The 17,824-nt window shown below is 43.6% G+C and overlaps 2 protein-coding genes across 2 annotated transcripts in view; one reads left to right on the top strand and one right to left on the bottom strand.

Annotated features, from left to right (window-relative positions):
• The window catches only part of LOC311148478 (angiopoietin-related protein 1-like), a 33,684-nt gene extending 29,816 nt beyond the window's left edge, over positions 1–3,868 (top strand). The window contains exons 5-7 of the mRNA XM_084185454.1: positions 1,444–1,637; positions 2,596–2,866; positions 3,087–3,868. Coding sequence (XP_084041580.1) covers positions 1,444–1,637; positions 2,596–2,866; positions 3,087–3,274 — 653 coding nt within the window. The 3' untranslated portion in view covers positions 3,275–3,868. The remainder of the gene's footprint in view (positions 1–1,443; positions 1,638–2,595; positions 2,867–3,086) is intronic.
• LOC311148477 (ras-specific guanine nucleotide-releasing factor RalGPS2-like) overlaps positions 1–17,824 on the bottom strand; it is a 131,968-nt gene that overhangs the window by 59,650 nt on the left and 54,494 nt on the right. The window contains exons 7-9 of the mRNA XM_084185453.1: positions 15,682–15,771; positions 15,462–15,554; positions 13,156–13,282 (exon numbers count right to left, since the gene is read on the bottom strand). Coding sequence (XP_084041579.1) covers positions 13,156–13,282; positions 15,462–15,554; positions 15,682–15,771 — 310 coding nt within the window. The remainder of the gene's footprint in view (positions 1–13,155; positions 13,283–15,461; positions 15,555–15,681; positions 15,772–17,824) is intronic.

The following is a 17,824-nucleotide window of genomic DNA, read 5'->3' as shown; positions in this document are numbered from 1 at the left end:
GCGAGTTGAGTTGATGCCAGAGAGCTCCATTTTGGTCTCATCTGACCACAACACTTTCACCCAGTTCTCCTCTGAATCATTCAGATGTTCATTGGCAAACTTCAGACGGGCATGTATATGTGCTTTCTTGAGCAGGAGGACCTTGCGGGCACTGCAGGATTTCAGTCCTTCACGGCGTAGTGTGTTACCAATTGTTTTCTTGGTGACTATGGTCCCAGCTGCCTTGAGATCATTGACAAGATCCTCCCGTGTAGTTCTGGGCTGATTCCTCACCGTTCTCATGATCATTGCAACTCCACAAGGTGAGATCTTGCATGGAGCCCCAGGCCGAGGGAGATTGACAGTTATTTTGTGTTTCTTCCATTTGCAAATAATCGCACCAACTGTTGTCACCTTCTCACCAAGCTGCTTGGTGATGGTCTTGTAGCCCATTAGAGCCTTGTGTAGGTCTACAATCTTGTCCCTGACATCCTTGGAGAGCTCTTTGGTCTTGGCCATGGTGGAGAGTTTGGTATCTGATTGATTGCTTCTGTGGACAGGTGTCTTTTATACAGGTAACAAGCTGAGATTAGGAGCACTCCCTTTAAGAGTGTGCTCCTAATCTCAGCTCGTTACCTGTATAAAAGACACCTGGGAGCCAGAAATCTTTCTGATTGAGAGGGGGTCAAATACTTATTTCCCTCATTAAAATGCAAATCAATTTATAACATTTTTGACATGTGTTTTTCTGGATTTCTTTGTTGTTATTCTGTCTCTCACTGTTCAAATAAAGCTACCATTAAAATTATAGACTGATCATTTCTTTGTCAGTGGGCAAACTTACAAAATCAGCAGGGGATCAAATACTTTTTTCCCCTCACTGTATGTGTATGAGGCACTACTGTGGCTCTGTCCTCCCTGTACACACACACACACAGCACACCCAGCCTGAGAAAGCTATCTTCTTTGTGCCTCGGGCAGCATGTCTTCATGACTGCTCAATACACATCATTCACACAGGAGCGGGAAATAAGCAGGGTTTAGATAGAGCTGGGGATCTAAGTACAGAGCTAATGTCGGTGTCTGTCTGTCTGGTAACATAAGGCTGTATGGTGGTCTGGGCAGGAAAGGGGCTCACGCATCGTAACTACTCCTTCCCCTCCCCCTAAGCTAGGGGGTCTTGGCAAGCGATGCCTTCCTTTCTCTGTCTCGGTCTCTCTGTCAGCCCAGCGGGGGCAACATAATGTATTTAGCGTGTGTGTGATGAAAGAAGACATCTTGTTCACCTGAGGCAAGATACGGTATGGTAGAGTGATTAGTGAAGAGGATGTTACATCATAGAAGCAGTACTAACAGAGTAGAGACGCTGGCTTTGGGCTCTGGTCAAAACGAGTGCATTATATAGGGAATAGGGTGCCATATTAGATGCAGGCACTGACCCATTTCTCCCTCCCCCTCTCCCAGGTCCATTTAAGGATTGCTACCAGGTGCGCCAGGCGGGCCACAGCACCAGTGGGATGTACCTGCTTAAGTCTGAGGGCAGTGACCAGCTGATCCAGGCCTGGTGTGAACATGGCCTAGACAACGGAGGCTGGACTGTGCTACAGAGGAGGAAGGACGGATCCGTCAACTTCTTCAGGAACTGGGAGAATTACAAGGTACTATAGCGCAGAGGATAACGCACACTGACACACACACACTCCGAACATAAACATCTGGATATGTATGTATATTGTTAAGCACTGAGCCATTGGAGCTAAGTCCAGCCCTCTCCCTCTGACCTCTAACCAGAAGCCACTCAGCTGTGACCCCAGCAGGGACATGGAGGGAGGGGCTGATGTAGGTGGCTCCATGTTCCCCTTATCACCCCTCATAACCATAACCAAGCCCATAACCAAGCCCACTCCGCCACCACATTCTGAGGCTGCTAACACACACTCCATCACTCTGGAGAAAGCCCTGGCACGGAGCCACACATGCGCACGCGCACACGCACACAACCATTATGCCCCCATGGGCAGGCAAGGAAATCAGACTCCTTCCCTCCTCGCTCTCTCTCCCTCCATCCCTCCTGCTTTTCTCTCGGCATCATCACTGAGATCTTATCTGGACCCAACACACCCAGCAGTGTGTGTGACTGTGTGTGTGTGTGTGTGTGTGTAGCCCCCATAGTCGTTCTCCCCTGCCACAGCCAGTAATTCACCTTGACTGGGAAGGCAGAACTTTGACACATTATCGTCTCCAACAGGGAACCGATTCAATTCTCTTCCATTGATTCTGAAGGTCTGGTTTCCTTTAACACAATGATGTGGCATGTAATCATATTACTGGAGTCTACCCTCTGTGATTTACCCTCTCTTTGTCCTCTGAGCGTGACTATTTAGACTGTCTGCAGACAGAGGTGTGGTCCCTTCTGCTCCTGACTAGAAACAGTGCTGTTAGTTAGGCTAGTTGGTGGGTGAAAGCAGCATTGCAAAAGCTTTAGCTGGGACACTACACGACTCACAGTCCTGTAACCGTTTATTAGAAACCCTTGGAGCCTGGAAATCATCTATATTATAACCTGCTCTGTGTGTGTGTGTGTGTGTGTGTGTGTGTGTGTGTCTCCCCCTACAGAAAGGCTTTGGGAACATTGACAGTGAGTACTGGCTGGGTCTGGAGAACATCTATAACCTAGGGAAGCAGGGGGACTACAGGTTGCTGGTAGAGCTGGAGGACTGGGTGGGGAAGAAGGTGTATGCTGAGTACAGCAGCTTCCACCTGGAGCCTGAGAGTGAGGGCTACCGCCTGAGACTGGGCACCTACCAGGGAAACGCTGGAGACTCCCTCAGCAGCCACAACGGGAAAATGTTCACCACGCTGGACAGGGACAAGGACGCTTTCTCAGGTAAAGTGTGTCAAAATAGGGATGTACGCTAGAATACAAGTACAACACTGTACTTGTATGCTAACCCACTGCTATGCTACAATACTAGTCTCCCAAGAATACCGTTTCACAAGCCTTCTTTGTACTGTGATCCATCTCTAACATCCCTGCTCAAGTGATAGCTAGCACTAGAATATGCTGTACCACTAAGCCCCCTTCTCTCCTCCTCTCCCCTCCCTAGGTAACTGTGCCCACTTCCATAAGGGTGGCTGGTGGTACAATGCCTGTGGCCAGACCAACCTAAACGGTGTATGGTACAGCGGAGGGGTTTACCGTAGTAAGTTCCAGGATGGAATCTTCTGGGCCGAGTACGGAGGAGGGTTCTACTCCCTGAAGTCCGTCCGCATGATGATCCGACCTATCGACTGAGCCTGGATCAGGCTCTATCCCCTTACCTACGCCATGACCTTTGACTCATCATGACCCCTACCCTCCCACCCCACCCCCTAGACTCCCGACCCCTCTCAGTTTCTCTACCAAGCTACCCTTCATCTCCATGCTTCATTCCATCCTTCCATTCTCAAGTGGGTCAGAGAAGTCGATTTCAACAGTCACTGCCCAAATCATGCTTCATGGAAACCCTGGTTATTTTTGACCCTCTCTGGACAGAAGACACAGCGTTCTGCCACGTTTCAGCTGTGCTCCTATTGAGTCCTCTCTAACATGGCCAGACAACCACATAATAATGCTGTGACAGACAGCAGAGGACAGCCAGAGTATGGATTCTAACACAGAGCTATCTGCCACTGCCTTCTACAACAGTCTCTATGTATACAGTATGTTACTCCACCTTGTTACAGTTCAATACGCTATGAAGGTGATTACTCTAGGAATTTTGGAGATTACTTACAGTGAGGGAAAAAAGTATTTGATCCCCTGCTGATTTTGTACGTTTGCCCACTGACAAAGAAATGATCAGTCTATAATTTTAATGGTAGGTTTATTTGAACAGTGAGAGACAGAATAACAACAAAGAAATCCAGAAAAACACATGTCAAAAATGTTATAATAAATTGATTTGCATTTTAATGAGGGAAATAAGTATTTGACCCCCTCTCAGTCAGAAAGATTTCTGGCTCCCAGGTGTCTTTTATACAGGTAACGAGCTGAGATTAGGAGCACACTCTTAAAAGGGAGTGCTCCTAATCTCAGCTTGTTACCTGTATAAAAGACACCTGTCCACAGAAGCAATCAATCAGATTCCAAACTCTCCACCATGGCCAAGACCAAAGAGCTCTCCAAGGATGTCAGGGACAAGATTTTAGACCTACACAAGGCTGGAATGGGCTACAAGACCATCGCCAAGCAGCTTGGTGAGAAGGTGACAACAGTTGGTGCGATTATTCGCAAATGGAAGAAACACAAAAGAACTGTCAATCTCCCTCAGCCTGGGGCGCCATGCAAGATCTCACCTTGTGGAGTTGCAATGATCGTGAGAACGGTGAGGAATCAGCCCAGAACTACACGGGTGGATCTTGTCAATGATCTCAAGGCAGCTGGGACCATAGTCACCAAGAAAACAATTGGTAACACAATACGCCGTGAAGGACTGAAATCCTGCAGCGCCCGCAAGGTCCCCCTGCTCAAGAAAGCACATATACAGGGCCGTCTGAAGTTTGCCAATGAACATCCGAATGATTTAGAGGAGAACTGGGTGAAAGTGTTGTGGTCAGATGAGACCAAAATCGAGCTCTTTGGCATCAACTCAACTCGTCGTGTTTGGAATAGGAGGAATGCTGCCTATGACCCCAAGAACACCATCCCCACCGTCAAACATGGAGGTGGAAACATTATGCTTTGGGGGTGTTTTTCTGCTAAGGGGACAGGACAACTTCACCGCATCAAAGGGATGATGGACGGGGCCATGTACCGTCAAATCTTGGGTGAGAACCTCCTTCCCTCAGCCAGGGCATTGAAAATGGGTCGTGGATGGGTATTCCAGCATGACAATGACCCAAAACACACGGCCAAGGCAACAAAGGAGTGGCTCAAGAATAAGCACATTAAGGTCCTGGAGTGGCCTAGCCAGTCTCCAGACCTTAATCCCATAGAAAATCTGTGGAGGGAGCTGAAGGCTCGAAACCTTAATGACTTGGAGAAGATCTGCAAAGAGGAGTGGGACAAAATACCTCCTGAGATGTGTGCAAACCTGGTGGCCAACTACAAGAAATATCTGACCTCTGTGATTGCCAACAGGGGTTTTGCCACCAAGTACTAAGTCATGTTTTGCAGAGGGGTCAAATACTTAATTCCCTCATTAAAATGCAAATCAATTTATAAAATTTTTGACATGCGTTTTTCTGGATTTTTGTTGTTGTTATTCTGTCTCTCACTGTTCAAATAAACCTACCATTAAAATTATAGACTGATCATGTCTTTGTCAGTGGGCCAACGTACAAAATCAGCAGGGGATCAAATACTTTTTTCCCCTCACTGTACATCCCAAATGCTACTGGAAAAAACATTGTTCATTTTGCTGTTCTGTTTTGCTTGTCTCCAGCGGGGTTTGTTGCTAAGTGAGTTGCTAGTGAATGCCTTTCTTCACAGAGTAGTAAGGATTTAATTACAAGTTCCTTATGATGTCATCAGTTAAAATCAAAATGAGAATGTACCACAGTCAAAGGGGTTGAGAGGCATGCACCTCTCCCCCAGGTATACATGACTTGGTATGATCTTCATGTACATATTACTCCCTCTTGTTTTGTATGGGCTTGTTGTTTTGGGGATCCCACAAGCACTGAGAGGAAATGGACTCTAACAATGTGCTTTGTGCCGTGGGAACGGCCCAGCTCACTTTGGCATGTAAATATATTTGGCTTTATTTGTGAGAGTTAATTTAAGACGTATGATTCTGCTCAAGCCAAATGTTTCCTCCATGGTCTCCCTGCCATCTCTCCCTTCTGTTATTTATCAACGTATTTATAATGAGTATAGTTATAGTCACACCCGGCTCTATTTAGCCCCAGTATGGCCATTCTGTTTATTCCAGTTAAGAGTCAAACACACACACACACACACACACACACTGGAGAACGACTGATAATCAGCCGAGCCGATATATCAGGCCGATATTGGCTGTTTCTAGTCTATCGGCCCTTCTCTATCGGCTTTGCCGATAGTCCCGCTACATTGCAAAGCTGATGCTATGCCAGCCACCACTCAACCCCTGAGCCACGAGCACGGCACAATGCCAAGGAATGTCTAGCTGGGAAAATCAGCAGTAGCAAGCTAATATCGAACTCCTCTTGCAAATATTAGTTTAGTTAATTCACTAATAATAAGGCTTGTGTCGACGTGCCCGGACATGCATGCAATAAGCAAGCTAGCTAAGCAGATAGCTATGTGACCTGTCAGCAAAGATTACGATAACTAACCCTTTCATCTGTGGTGTTAGCTAGCTAGCTATATTAGCTACTATGCTAGCTAGCTGGCTAGATAAACATGGTGCTAAGATATCAGATAGAAGTTAATAGCCAACATAGCTAGCTAACGTTAGCTGGTTGTCATTTTTGAACATGAACCATTTTCTGCAACGAGCCATCTGACTTGTAATGGTGTAATGGGTGTGCTGATCTGACCAGCCGCAATCGTATCCGTAAATTGACAGTTTTTTTCCTACCCTCGCTCTCCTTGTTAGATATTATACAAATGATGGCTTGGTAGAAAATGTTATCAACATTGAGTTAGTTATCATAGTAGCAGTAAACAGCACCAAGTGATATGAGCGATAGAGAGAAATGTGAAAAGGACCAGAGTTACAGCCTCGCTCTATCGAATCGTAGCAGTAGGATCAGGTTACAACCCGCCCATTTCTTGACAGATAACTGAACTAGCCAACTGAGTTGTCTCAAATTTCGGCTGGCAGCAGAGTTGTTTAAAGATGCGTCCTGACAGCGCAAAAAAAAAATCATCGAATCACAGAAAACAATTAAATAATACTAGCTTCAACAGCATTCGTGATCACAAATCATGCATTAAATAGATGTTATTTTATATTCTCAAATTAAATAGATGTTATTTTATATTCTCAAACTAACAGAAGTGCCTATATATGATGTCCTTCCATGCAGGAGTGACATGCTGGAGTAATGCTTCTATGCAAATGTCGTTGATCAGTAGGCTAATATAAGTCCCAAATGGAAGGCAAACAGATTGTCATCTGTAGCGCCAGACTCCACTGATCAGCCAAAACAAGCTCAATAACTCAATGCATGCACACACTCCGATTGAATATGCATTCACCTGTATTGTGAGTAGGCCTATGCAATCTTAATTTACCCAGTTTATCAAGAGATTTACCATTCAAATACAATTATTAACATTATGTTGTTATGTAGTTAGATTGGTAAAAACTAAGTCAAATGTATTGTTTGATTTTAAAATGAATGCATAAATGGCTGTCTCTGGGAAATTTTGTCATCCAAATAATGTTTTTAAATGATATTGGCCTAAAATATCAGCCATCAGCCTCCTTGACCCCTAAATCGTTATCGGTCCTAAACAATCCATATCGGTCGTTCTCCAACACAACACACAGACGAACGTCAAGTTGACGAAGGTGAATAGCTGCCCTGCTCTGACGTCAGTTTCCATGCAGCTCCATACTAAATAAAAACAATTTTTAAATACCCTCTGCTCTCACAACTTCTCATTCACACGGTCTCACTCTCTCAGTTTCTCACCCAACAAAATAACATTTTCCAAACTAGTAAGTCTGCTCTGTCACAGCTGGCGTATACATTATACGTTTGATTATACCGCTGTATGAATGAGCTATCAGGAACAGAGAGATAGTAAAAATGGAGGATGATAATTCTTCTAATGAAAGAATGCAGCCTTTGAGAGTAGAGGAGGAGAAGAGAGGGGGAGAGAGGAGATGAGGAGGAGCAGGGAGGAGGAGGAACAATGAGAACCACATTTCTGTAGTTCAGAGAGAGAGGGAGAGCCTGGAGTCAGGACAACGAAGTGGTGGGAGAAAGAGAGGATAGGGAAAGATGATCCTGAAGTAGAGGGGAGACGAGAGATAAAAGGAGAGTGATCAACAGAGAAATGGAGTGAAGACAAAAAGGCAAGGACCCAAAAGAGAAAAGGGTAAGGAGGGAGCAGAGAATGAAAAAAGACAGGAGGGAGGGGGACATTCTTTCCATGTTAAAATGCTAGGCTTTCAGTTTTACTAAGATATGTCCTAAAGTTATGATTCTCCTCTGACCCAGGTCCCAAAGGAGCCGTTAGTCTTTACACCCATCACACACGCAGCTAGCACTGCCGGGATGATGAGCTAATGCACACACACACACACGCGCATACATAAATAATATAGGCGTGCACACACACTCACGTGCACACACTGCTGCTGATGTAGCACTGGCTCCAATACTGTGGCTGTAGGTCATGGAAACAGAGGAGGGAAATTGAAGTTGGTTTGGCGAGTTGGCTAGCAGCTTGGCGTAGTTCTCTCATCTGACACTTTGCCCTCACATTTCCATTACGTTGGTTCCTCCATAGCCCAGCTCCAACCCTACTGCACCACAATGTACCACACACACACACCTCGCCAATGGCCCGGGCACTATTCTGTGCAGCCAGGGACCTGCCTCAGAACATGGGTGACTCCCTTCTATAATGGTCTGTAGTATAAAGGGATGGAAGTGTGGTTAAACTCAATAAGCTTTGAATATGTGTGTCCCTTTAGACACATACACAGCTTATCGAATTCAACCAACTCCTCTACTTATGTCAACAGGCCAAATGGGGACCAAACAATTGATTCCCATTCAAAATCTCAGACCACAGTGTGAATCTTAGGTCAGTGTGTGCGCGAGGGTGTGTGTGTGCCTCTCCCGGTACAGAAAGTCTGCTGTGTGTGTGTCCCCAGCTGGAGTCATGTTATGTTCTGATCTGCAACCACTTCAGGGTCACGACAAATTCATTTCCATTTTTGTCATTTAGCAGACGCTCTTATCCAGAGCGACTTACAGTAGTGAGTGTATACATTTATGTTTTGTTTTTTTCATACTGGTCCCCCGTGGGAATCAAACCCACAACCCTGGCGTTGCAAGCGCCATGCTATACAAACTGAGCTACACAGTATTCAGCACTTCAACTGAAGATTCCCCTACTACTCAATTCCTATATCCCATTCCCTCTTCTAATATCTCAGACTGTCATATATCTCAGAAGTCATTCCCAAATCCCTTTTCCAGTACTAGGACTGACATGGATCAAAGGCACCTCATGACTACTGCCATGGATGCATTCAACTGCTTGAGGGGTTTTGTAAGGTAGCTACCTCAAATTAGCAATCTCCTGTTAACAGAGCAGCCCTGTTTGCCTGTTTGTATTATAAGTATTATACATCTCTGGTTTGCACACGCTCAGATGAACAAACCTCTACTTTACTTTCTGTTCAGGAGCCAATCACAGGACGACCAAGAGGTCTCATAGCAACAGGGATCCACGGAACAACACACACACGTTTGTTTTTCTATCCTTGTGGGGACCAAACAATTGATTCCCATTCAAAATCCTATTTTCCTTAACCCTAAACCTAAATCTAACCCCTAAGCCTAAAATAGCCATTTTCCTTGTGGGGACCGGCAAAATGTCCCCAAAATGTTCCTTGTTTTACTATCCTTGGGAGGACTTCTGGTGCCCACAAAGACAGTAAAACCAAAAACATAACACACACACACACACACTCCACTAAGGAACAACACAGTCACTGTGTGGAAACAGAGCAGAAAGACAGCTTAAACTCCACAGCAGTCATCACTAAGATACCAGTCAGAGAGGGAAGTCAATCAATCACTCCACACTCCGTACACACACTCTGTACACACGCACGCACACACACAGGATATGGCTGCTTCTACTGTATGCCAGCTTCTACTGTATGTATGTATGTATGTATGTATGCATGTATGTATACAGAGTGTGTGTGTGTGTACAGAGTGTGGAGTGATTGTGAGAGAGCCCTATTCCTGCCTTTCCCATTCATATCAACCACAACAGGAACTACAGAGAATCACGAGTGAAGAGTCCTGTTTTACTAGAGCTAATAAAAGAGGAAACATTCCATCTAGTCCTCAAAGAAAAACAACACAGGCAGAACAAACAACCACACACACAGAGAGATAGAGAGAGAGAGGGGGGGAGGGAGGGAGGGAGGGAGGGAGGGAGGGAGGGAGGGAGGGAGGGAGGGAGGGAGGGAGAGGAAAAATTTGAAAACAAGAGAAAGTGAGAGATCGAGAGAAGACTGATGTGTTTTCCCCCGTAGTTCATAGGGGATTCCTGGGCTTTGTTAGTGCTCAGTAAGACAGTCTGTGCTGCCAGCTCTCAAAGAGGAAAAGGAGGAAAGAAAGGGGGAATAAATATAAAATGATGAAGCAGAGGAAAAATAAATAAAGTGATTTTAATGATTTCTCCATGACTCGTGTTTGTCCAGCCATGAGCGGCACATGGTCAGTGTTTCCGCTGCAGTCATTTAGCTGTGGCACTGCGCCACAGCAAAATCATTGCCACCACGCAAAAAAAATATGGGAAATTAAAGAAAATCCACATTTACTTTTCCTCTGCAAACTAGTAAAGAATAGAAAACCCAGAAAACCCCATTGTAGAAGAGTTTATCTATTTACTTAGTCGGCTTGTTGTTGTGCGTTCTATGCAAGATACATATTCCTCTCAAGGCGCATTCAAGTGGTGAGTGCCATAGGGAGGGAAACATGCATTCTGACGAGCAGTCAATGCACAACAATTCATAATGCAATCGATGGGAAAACAGCAGTTTTAATTGCCTTTCTTAAATGCGCGAACTGCACCATTTTAAACACAGAGTTTTCAGCTGGGTTATGGTTAAGCACATTACAGCTCTGCAATTTGCAGTGAGTGCATAGGGGAGCTGAATGTATCATGTGTCAATTGTAGGGTAACTTGGGGTAAAGCGCCAAACTACCTCAAAATAATTTTTGAGGAGTGACTTAAATTGTGATGAGACAGATGAAATGTTTAGTTTAGCAAGAGTGGTAGCAACAAGGGAAAGTGTCAGGGGATTATTATATTTATTTCTTTTTTTACATTAAGTGGTTTCTGTGTGACGTACAGGCAGGGGGCGTGTTGCCACGTCTGGCGTTTTACCCCAAGATAGGCCAACATGATATTCACTGTGTTTATGCAAGTTTTTTTTGGGACATACAATTTATCAATATGATGCTAACTAGTAAAAATATTATATTTGGGGTCTAGCTAATGATTAGCTCAGTAGTGTAAATGCAGATTGGCAAACCCATTCTTCAGCCGATTTATTTATAGCCACTATGCTGCATCAGTTGGGCTACTGGTGATAATGCTGATTGCTAATAGCATACCTGATAATATGGACCAGGCATAAGCTACACTTGAAGTCAGAAGTGTACATACACCTTAGCCAATACACTCAATTAGCATTTGGTAGCATTGCCTTTAAATTGTTTAACTTGGGTCAAACGTTTCAGGTAGCCTTCCACAAGCTTCCCACAATAAATTTAATTTTGGCCCATTCCTCCTGACAGAGCTGGTGTAACTGAATCAGGTTTGTAGGCCTCCTTGCTCGCACACGCTTTTTCAGTTCTGCCCACAAATGTTCTATATGATTGTGGTGAGGGCTTTGTGATGGCCACTCCAATACCTTGACTTTGTTGTCCTTAAGCCATTTTGCCACAACTTTGGAAGTACGCTTGGGGTCATTGTCCATTTGGAAGACCCATTTGCGACCAAGCTTTAACTTCCTGACTGATGTCTTGAATTGTTGCTTCAATATATCCACATAATTTTCCTTCCTCATGATGCCATCTATTTTGTGAAGTGCACCAGTCCCTCCTGCAGCAAAGCACCCCCACAGCATGATGCTGCCACACCCGTGCTTAACGGTTGGGATGGTGTTCTTCGGCTAGCAAGCGACCCCCTTTTTCCTCCAAGCATAATGATGGTCATTATGGCCAAACAGTTCTATTTTTGTTTCATCAGACCAGAGGACATTTCTCCAAAAAGTACGATATTTGTCCCCATGTGCAGTTGCAAGCCGTAGTCTGGCTTTTATATAGCGGTTTTGGAGCAGTAGCTTCTTCCTTGCTGAGCGGCCTTTCAGGTTATGTCGATATAGGACTAGTTTTACTGTGGATATAGATACTTTTGTACCTGTTTCCTCCAGCATCTTCACAAGGTCCTTTGCTGTTGTTCTGGGATTGATTTACACTTTTCGCACCAAAGTACGTTCATCTCTAGGAGACAGAACGCGTCTCCTTCCTGAGCGGTATGACGGCTGCGTGGTCCCCTGGTGTTTATACTTGCGTACTATTGTTTGTACAGATGAACGTGGTACCTTCAGGCATTTCGAAATTGCTCCCAAGGATGAACCAGACTTGTGGAGGTCTACAATTTTTTTTCTGAGGTCTTGGCTGATTTATTTTGATTTTCCCATGATGTCAAGCAAAGAGGCATTGAGTTTGAAGGTAGGCCTTGAAATACATCCACAAGTACACCTCCAATTCTCAAATAATGTAAATTAGCTTATCAGAAGCTTCTAAAGCCATGACATCATTTTCTGGAATTTTCCAAGCTGTTTAAAGGCAGTCAACTTAGTGTATGTAAACTTCTGACCCACTGGAATTGTGATACAGTGGATTATAAGTGAAATAATCTGTCTGTAAACAATTGTTGGAAAAATTACTTGTGTCACGCACAAAGTAGATGTCCTAACCAACTTGCCAAAACTATAGTTTGTTAACAAGAAATTTGTGGAGTGGTTGAAAAACGAGTTTTAATGACTCCAACCTAAGTGTATGTAAACTTCCGACTTACATTTTAGATTTACATTTTAGTCATTTAGCAGACGCTCTTATCCAGAGCGACTTACAGTTAGTGAGTGCATACATTTTCATACTGGCCCCCCGTGGGAAACGAACCCACAACCCTGGCGTTGCAAGCACCATGCTCTACCAACTGAGCTACACGGGACTTCAACTGTATATGCATGGTCCAATATGTTAAAATAATTTTAACTAATAATTTTAACAATATGTTATTGGGCTCATTTCTGGAGGTGGAAATAATATTTTAGACTGTGTCAGCATAATTTTATTTTTCATTCATTTTGGAGTAGAATGTCCTTTTAAAAAGTCACCAGAACTGAGCTTCTCAGTCCTTCTAAATAAAATGGTGGGGAGCATGGCGCCGGGACAGAAATGGTCCCATCCGAGAAAGTGTGTGCGTCTTACCCAGGTATGGTATGCAGGAGTTCATGCTCTGGCTGCGTATGTAGTCTCTCAGACGCTTGTAGTTGTCTTCTTTGGCCATGAGATACTCCAACCTTTCAAACGTTGCTTTGTCCTTCCGACTCAACAACTACACACACAGACAGAGCAAGAGATGTTAGAGTTGAGTTATTGTACAGATAGAGTGCCTTGCAAAAGTATTCATCCCCCTTGGCGTTTTTCCTATTTTGTTGCATTACAACCTGTAATTTAAATGGACTTTTATTTGCATTTCATGTAATGGACATACACATAATAGTCCAAATTGGTGAAATAACTAAACAATTCGAAAAAATTTATAACAGAAAAGTGGTGCGTGCATATGTATTCACCCCCTTTGCTATGAAGTCCCTAAATAAGATCTGGTGCAACCAATTACCTTCAGAAGTCACATAATTAGTTAAATAAAGTCCACCTGTGTGCAATCTAAGTGTCACATGAACTGTCACATGATCTCAGTATATATACACACACCTGTTCTGAAAGGCCCCAGAGTCTGCAACACCACTAAGCAAAAAAAAAAGGAAAGAATAGGGCACCACAACAAACCTGCTAAGAGACGGCCACCCACCAAAACTCACGGACCAGACAAGGAGGGCATTAATCAGAGAGGCAACAAAGAGACCAAAGATAACCCTGAATGCGCTGCAAAGCTCCACAGCAGAGATTGGAGTATCTGTCCATAGGACCACTTTAAGCCGTACACTCCACAGAGCTGGGCTATACAGAAGAGTGGCCAGAAAAAATAAGCAAAGACATTTGGTGTTTGCCAAAAGGCATGTGGGAGACTCCCCAAACATATGGAAGAAGGTACTGTGGTCAGATGAGACTAAAATTGAGCTTTTTGGTAATCAAGGAAAACGCTATGTCTGGTGCAAACCCAACACCTCTCATCACCCCGAGAACACCATCCCCACAGTAAAGCATGGTGGTGGCAGCATCATGCTGTGGGGATGTTTTTCCATCGGCAGGGACTGGGAAACTGGTCAGAATTGAAGGAATGATGGATGGCACTAAATACAGGGAAATTCTTGAGGGAAACTGGCTTCAGTCTTCCAGCGATTTGAGACTGGGATGGAGGTTCACCTTCCAGCAGGACAATGACCCTAAGCATACTACTAAAGCAACACTCGAGTGGTTTAAGGGGAAACATTTAAATGTCTTGGAATGGCCTAGTCAAAGCCCAGACCTCAATCCAATTGAGAATATGTGGTATGACTTAAAGATAGCTGTACACCAGCGGAACCCATCCAACTTGAAGGAACTGGAGCAGTTTTGCCTTGAAGAATGGGCAAAAATCCCAGTGGCTAGATGTGCCAAGCTTATTGAGACATACCCCAAGAGAAGGTGGCTCTACAAAGTATTGACTTTGGGGGGGTGAATAGTTATTTTGTCTTATTTCTTGTTTGTTTCACCCCTAAAAATATTTTGCATCTTCAAAGTGGTAGCATGTTGTGTAAATCAAATGATACAAACCCCCCAAAAATGAATTTCAATTCCAGGTTGTAAGGCAACAAAATAGGAAAAATGCCAAAGGGGGTGAATACATTCGCAAGATTAAATTCAACATTCACAGACTAAATAAATAAAAGTGGGAACATATGAAATCAAGAGCCAATGGAGCAAGTGAGAAAGGGAGAGGGGGAGGGGGGGGAGAGCTCAAATCTGGATGTAAGAAGCACAATATCCAGCCTGGAGCCAGGAATATTGTTGTGGCGGGGAACTGGGGATAATTTCCCTGGAATGGCCTCATTCTGATTCAACTTCATTCACTCTAATTCATTAATTTTCCAGTCACTTCAGAGTGCAATATAATACCCTGCATAATACCCCAGCAAGCAAAGTCTGGTTTTCAGCCTAGCCAGAGAGTGTGTGTGTGAGAGTGTAAGAGGGAGAGAGACTGAGCACGCAAGAGAGTGTGAGCAAGAGAGAGTGTGAGAGAAATAAAGCGAGAGAGTGAGTGACAAGTGTGTGAGAGTGTAAGTGAGCGAGAGAGAGTGTATGAGAGTTTATTGTTATAGGGACAGTGCACATTAATCAACGTTCTCACTGAAGTTTCTGCACGGATGCTTCATATACACAAGACCATTACATATTCCAGTAATGACTGTGTAATGACTTATGACTGGTGAAATAGAGAAGATCAATTTACATCTGCCACTGCTCTACAACACACCATCAACACATCTTCAACCAACTCCGTTTTTTGTAGCGTGCAGTTAGAGAAAGATCATTGTTTGATATGCATGGACACACACAAAGTAACTCACCGCCCATGTCTTGGAGAGTCTATAGATGGGAGCGCTTTGTAAGCCTGACACCACAGCCATCACTGCATGCAGATTGTTTATGTCACACAGTTTCTGTTGGGAACAGAGAACGCTTAAGATGTATACACACACTTTTACATTACAATAGGTTTATTGTCCACTTGTGGAAATGAATCAAGAATCTGTAGAGAATAAACAGAGTACAGTGTGTGTTCCTTACCTTGGCAGTTCTGATGTAGAGACTGAGTACCTCAGCTCTGATCTTCAGGGTCTGAGCATGAAGGATCTCCCTCACCACCCAGAAAGTCGTCTGGAGACACAATCAATCAATTTGTTATTTTGCATAGCACAAAGTGATTAACAGCACCTGACAGATGGTTAAACAGCACTTCCAAACAGAGTAGACAAACACACTCATACATGTGATTGCTGACTAACCATAACAGCTATTTAACATCAAGTACAATGTTCCTTCAGGACAGACTCAGACTGGCCCTGCCATGGTTCCTGACACCTTCTGTCAAAGCCTACATCACACAGCTCTCAGGTCAGATCACAACAATGTCTACAGAGAAGCTGAACTAATGGGAATGTTCCATCAGATTAGCTGTTCTGTCTGCAATGAGATCTTTGGGGAAAACAAGAGCATTGGAGGAGATGAGTGAGAGGGCTACTGGAATGGAGGAAAGTTGACCAGACTCCAGCCAGTGGTGTAGTGCTATTTTTTTTTAGGCAAGGGAGCACAAAATACAAATGTAACTGACGTCAGAATTTCCTCAATCAAGGTTTGTACCGACAGATGTAGCCTATTGAATATCATATAATTCTATATCATTAGCCTATAGAATATGCATAAAATGCATCCTCCAATTGCAACGTCTGCCTATACCCACACATATTGTCTCAATAAATGTTTATTTTGAATATCCTCAATCTCCAAGTTAGGCATACCTAATTTCAAAATAGGCCATCATTACGGTCAATCGTGAATGATAATTATTCACGTTATACCGGTGAAACATCCAAACTGCATCTGCATGCCAATCATTTGATTGATCTCAATTAGTTTAATGGGAATATGCATTTAGATGATCTTCCTGAATTACTGTTTTGTGAGCAAATTAGAGCAAATGGTGTTAAACTATTAGCATTTCTTGCTAGCAGATACCCACACTTCCAGTCATTGTGCTAACTAGTTAGCATTGGCTTGTGAAACTACCTCTAACTTCCTTCATAATGGAAACAGACAAATATAGTATCCCTTTAAAATATAGGATAGGAACTGGTGGTGATCATTTTTCAATGTTCTGATTGGCCAAAGTGGTCAAGCCTCTGACTGGCCTCTGCAGTGCACACACGTAGCCTACAGTTCTTCATCATTCTCGCCACCGCCAGAGAGAAGACAGGGAAAAAAGCACAATTTACCTACCTCTAGCCTACTATAAATATTTATTTGGTTTGTCGTTCTATCATTTTTCATGTAATTTTAGTGGTAATTAAATATAATTTATTTATAATTCATCAGAATTCATTTTCCAGAAATAGTTTTCCAGCTCTGTGTATTTTCAAATGGAAAAAAGTGAGGGAGTGCCGCTCCGGCAGCACTCCACCCCTGCCTCCAGCTGATGTATCAACAGCTACCCATAAAAGGTATGCAAGACAATGAGGTCAGAGTGTGTGTTAGGTAATTCCCAGACAGAACAAAGTGATCCGACCGATAAATCAATTGGCCAAGAGCTCACTCACACACACACACACACACACACACACACAGCTCTCCTCTCATAGTAAAGCCAAAAAGGTCAATGAATCGGTCAGTGTCTGGTCCAACAGCCCAAGAGAGAGGGAAGGGAAGAGAGGGAGAGAAGGGGAATGGAAAGATGGAAGGGAGAGGAGTGGTAATGGTGGGAAAATAAGCTGATATCAGGCCTCCTGAGTCTTTTATAGTCTAAAGTTGTCTGTACACTGTGTTCCACAGAGAGAACGAGAGAGAGAGAGAAACAAATAGAACTCTAATAAAAATACATCGATTAATTATTATCACAAACTTCAATGTTACCACATTCTCAATAGAGATATCAAATTAGCACAACACCTTGATAAAATCAAATAATTAAAATAAAGGAAGACATTAACAAGGTACAGACTCGGTAACCATAGCCTGGCAAGAGACAGGACGACATAGAAACACATGGAAGGTCGGTGAAGAAAGACTACGTAAGCACTGTTGGTCGGGTCAACTAGAGGATGAGCAGCTCTTCCTACTTCACTGCTCCAATATGACCCAGAGGTAATTATCTCCTGAAATTTAAAGAAAGAATTTCAGGATTTCTTGAACTGCCTGTTGAGGAGAAAATCTGCAT

This window comes from Coregonus lavaretus (genome assembly GCF_964263955.1).
Source record: "Coregonus lavaretus genome assembly, chromosome: 21".
NCBI lineage: Eukaryota > Metazoa > Chordata > Actinopteri > Salmoniformes > Salmonidae > Coregonus > Coregonus lavaretus.
Note: the sequence above shows the minus strand (reverse complement) of the source record. Positions and strands in the feature narration are given on the sequence as shown.